General features: G+C 29.9%; 1 protein-coding gene across 1 annotated transcript; it reads right to left on the bottom strand.

Annotated features, from left to right (window-relative positions):
* Nucleotides 1–1,146: 1,146 nt before the first annotated feature.
* LOC17874315 lies at nucleotides 1,147–3,227 on the bottom strand. The gene is made up of 3 exons (XM_006279125.2): nucleotides 3,134–3,227; nucleotides 3,006–3,040; nucleotides 1,147–1,911 (listed from the first exon to the last, which is right to left on the bottom strand). The coding sequence occupies exons 1-3, from the start codon at nucleotides 3,225–3,227 to the stop codon at nucleotides 1,147–1,149; spliced, it is 894 nt and encodes a 297-aa protein (XP_006279187.2).
* Nucleotides 3,228–3,457: the final 230 nt, after the last annotated feature.

Here is a 3,457-nt window from a genome sequence, read left to right as displayed (position 1 = left end):
GGTTGAAAACTTGAATTTGTAGTGAGTTTAGGTTGATAATTGCGGGGTATCGTAGTTTGGGTAAAGAACCGCTAAAAAGTAGTCTGTGTTTGAAATGATGTCTAACACATATATAGTTGCGTTTAGATAAGAAAATATCCTCTACTCCACGACTATTGATATTCCCAAGAAAATATTTCAAATCTCTCGAGTGATCATCTAGGAAGTGATTATTGCAATTGTGCAAATGAAGACAAAACACGGGAACAAATAATCTCAGATTTTATATCAAAATATATATCCATCCTATGAGAAGCATTTTTAACTATCCATCATATTATTTCTCATGCTTTTCAATTAAGTATATAGTTCATAATACTCATTTTATTAGTATTATTAGATTATTAATATTTTATATTAATAATGATGAGAGAGAGAGGGGAAGATGTAGAATGTGAATTTCGTTGGTGTGTACAAATAAGTAAGAGTAACAATTTTAAACATTAGAAAAACTTGCATAGAATCATAATTTGAAAATCATAATATTACACATAAAATAATATTAAGACACTCAAACATTGACTAAATGAAAAAACAAAGTATTAAGACATTAAAACTTTGATCAATTTAAAATTTTTACGTTTTCACTAAGGAAAATATCCTCTAGTCAACGACTAATGTTATTGTCAAGAGAATATTTTTAAATCTCTTGAGTGATCATCCAGGATGTGATTGTTGCAATTGTGCGAATGAAGACAAAACACGGGAACAAATCATTTTAGATTTTATACGAAAATAGATATCCATCATATGAGAAACATTTTTAACTATCCATTATATTATTCCTCATGTTTTTCAATTAAGTATATAATTCATAATACTCGTTTTATAAATATTATTAGATTATTAATATCTTATATTAATAATGATGAGAGAGAGAGATAGATTAAAATGTAGAATTTGAATTTCGTTGGCGTGTACAAATAAGTAAAACTAACAATTTTAAACATTAGAAAACTTTGCATAGAAACATAATTTGAAAATCATAATATTACACATAAAATAATATTAAGACACTAAAACATTGACTAAATGAAAGAACAAAGTATTAAGAATTTAAAACTTTGATCAATTTAAACATTTTAAGCTTTCACTAAGGAAAGGTCTTTATGAAACCCATCCATAAAACATGGACATAGCTTGAAACTCCAGTCTAGGCATGGAATATGTGGTGTTGTTGCCGAGTCCAAAGTGATTCGTTTCCTGTCTCGAGTAAAGAAGACTTTGCACAGTTCCGTTAACGTTCCTCTGAATCATAGAGGGGTGATAAATGTATGGAAATTGATGTTGCACAACCTGAAGCCTATACGGAATTTCAGTTTGACTCATCTGTTCTATGTATTCAGCACTCCTGTGTATTTGTTCCGGCGTCCATTGCCTCAATGGATCAACATTTGGTGTATTGGGATACATATGCGCTGTTATGAAGTGCTTATCGAGCTTAGAATATGTTCCGGAAAATTTGCATTTATCGACAGAGCAAGGCCTTGGTTTAGCATTCATGAATCTTCTTCCACTTGTCGAATACACTGTCCCATAGACTTCTCCTCTACAGAGAGGACAACTTAAAGTCTTCACATTTGAGTGGCGCCTGTTGTTTTCGCTGAATTGATTGAAACAATTGGAGTGATAGAGATTTGTATCACACATATAAGGACGACATCCTTTAGAGTATGACGAGCAGCGCAAGAGGACAGCATTGTGGGGTGGTTCCATGCATATAACGCACATAACATCCTCCCATTCTAAATGGACCGAAATCTTTGACTCATGTGATACTTGTTTGTTGCTGTTCGAAGATCGACGGTCAGGATATGGTGATACTCTAGCGTTATTACTTACCTTTGAAAATATGGGTCTTTCCTTCGGCATCTATACAAGTCAATAATATCATTATTGACAGAAAAGAACATTCATCAATATTTAATGAAAAAGACATATTTTAAAGATCAAATAAATCATTGTAAAATCATATATTATCAATTATTTTAAAGTGCAATGATTTACACTCGATTTCTAAAGCAAATTATTTCGTCTTTTTGATACGAGGAATAAAACTGTATTTAGATAATATTTTATTTTGCATGCCAAAATCCAAAAACTAAACTAAATTTATGTTAAATGATATTCTTCTTGCTATGAATTATTTTTCTAGTTATGAAAACATAAGTAGATTAAAAAATAAAGTGCATAAGAATATGGGGTTTACCTCAAGCAATGAAGATGATTCTTTTTTTATTTGAGTGCATGGTTGTGTGATTCAAACAGGGTTATATAGGTTAATTTTGTATACGTTTTGGTTTGACTAGTATAATTATTTCTTTTTTTTTTCTACCTTTTTTATTTCATTGCCAAAAAATAATTTTCTGTTTTTTTACCCATTTAGTGCTATTCTTTTTTTTCTAAAGAATTTTTCGTTGACCAAGAAACATAACTTATTATTATTAAATAAGAAAATAATTAAAATTATATTACGATTGGAAATTTTTTATTGTAGATAAGTCTAAAATAATAAGAAACTATTTTAGGCACATTAAAAGGATATCGTTAAAGAGAGTAACTTATTTATTTTTTTATTGGATAATACGAATTAAAATAATGAATCTATTGAAAATATTGAATATTTTTTTTTTGCTATGGTAATTCTAAAACATACAACTAGTTTTTTTGACTAAAATGTTTGTAAACATATGTTTTAAATAAATAAGTAGTGATGTTAATTTCAGAATAAAATTCTGTTTTTATTATTTTATACGGTTTGTATTTTCAGAAATAATTTTAAATTTTCGTTTGAATTATTTGATTAGTTCTGACCTATAAAGTATGTTTATTCTTATCTCCATGAAAAACAATTCTCATTGACTATATCACAAATAACATAACATTGTATCGCGTAAAAAATCTTAAACAAAAATGTACGGTCAAAGTTAACGACATTAAGAAATGAGAGGTGTAAATATTATTACCAATACTTCAATGAGACGTATCTCCTTTCTACGGGCTATACATAGAAGTAAGTTAAATATTAACACCCAAATACGATAGTCAAACAACATTCAATCCAGTCAATTTAGAAACATGATAAGCTCTCAACCGGCCTTGGTGTTGATCGACACATCTTCTTGTGTCGACCAAGATGTGTCGATCAACATCGACTCTGTAATGCATTCGGAATCGATCCTCGCCATATCTGGCTCGCTCCTTCCTACACAACTTTGTTCTCGACACAAACAAGGCATAATGAAGGACACAACAACAAGGAACACAAGCATCAACACTCAATAAAAGCTAAAGCATTACATGCACTGATAATTTATTGTCACGCACTCACCTCTGATTAGGATTGATTCATGGTAAAGAACATCAACTCCACAACATAACACAACAGCTACTTATCTTTTCCTATTTTACTTGCCGT

This window comes from Capsella rubella, unplaced genomic scaffold (assembly GCF_000375325.1).
Source record: "Capsella rubella cultivar Monte Gargano unplaced genomic scaffold, Caprub1_0 scaffold_109, whole genome shotgun sequence".
In the NCBI taxonomy this organism is placed as follows: domain Eukaryota; kingdom Viridiplantae; phylum Streptophyta; class Magnoliopsida; order Brassicales; family Brassicaceae; genus Capsella; species Capsella rubella.
This window is presented reverse-complemented; position numbering and strand designations above follow the sequence as displayed.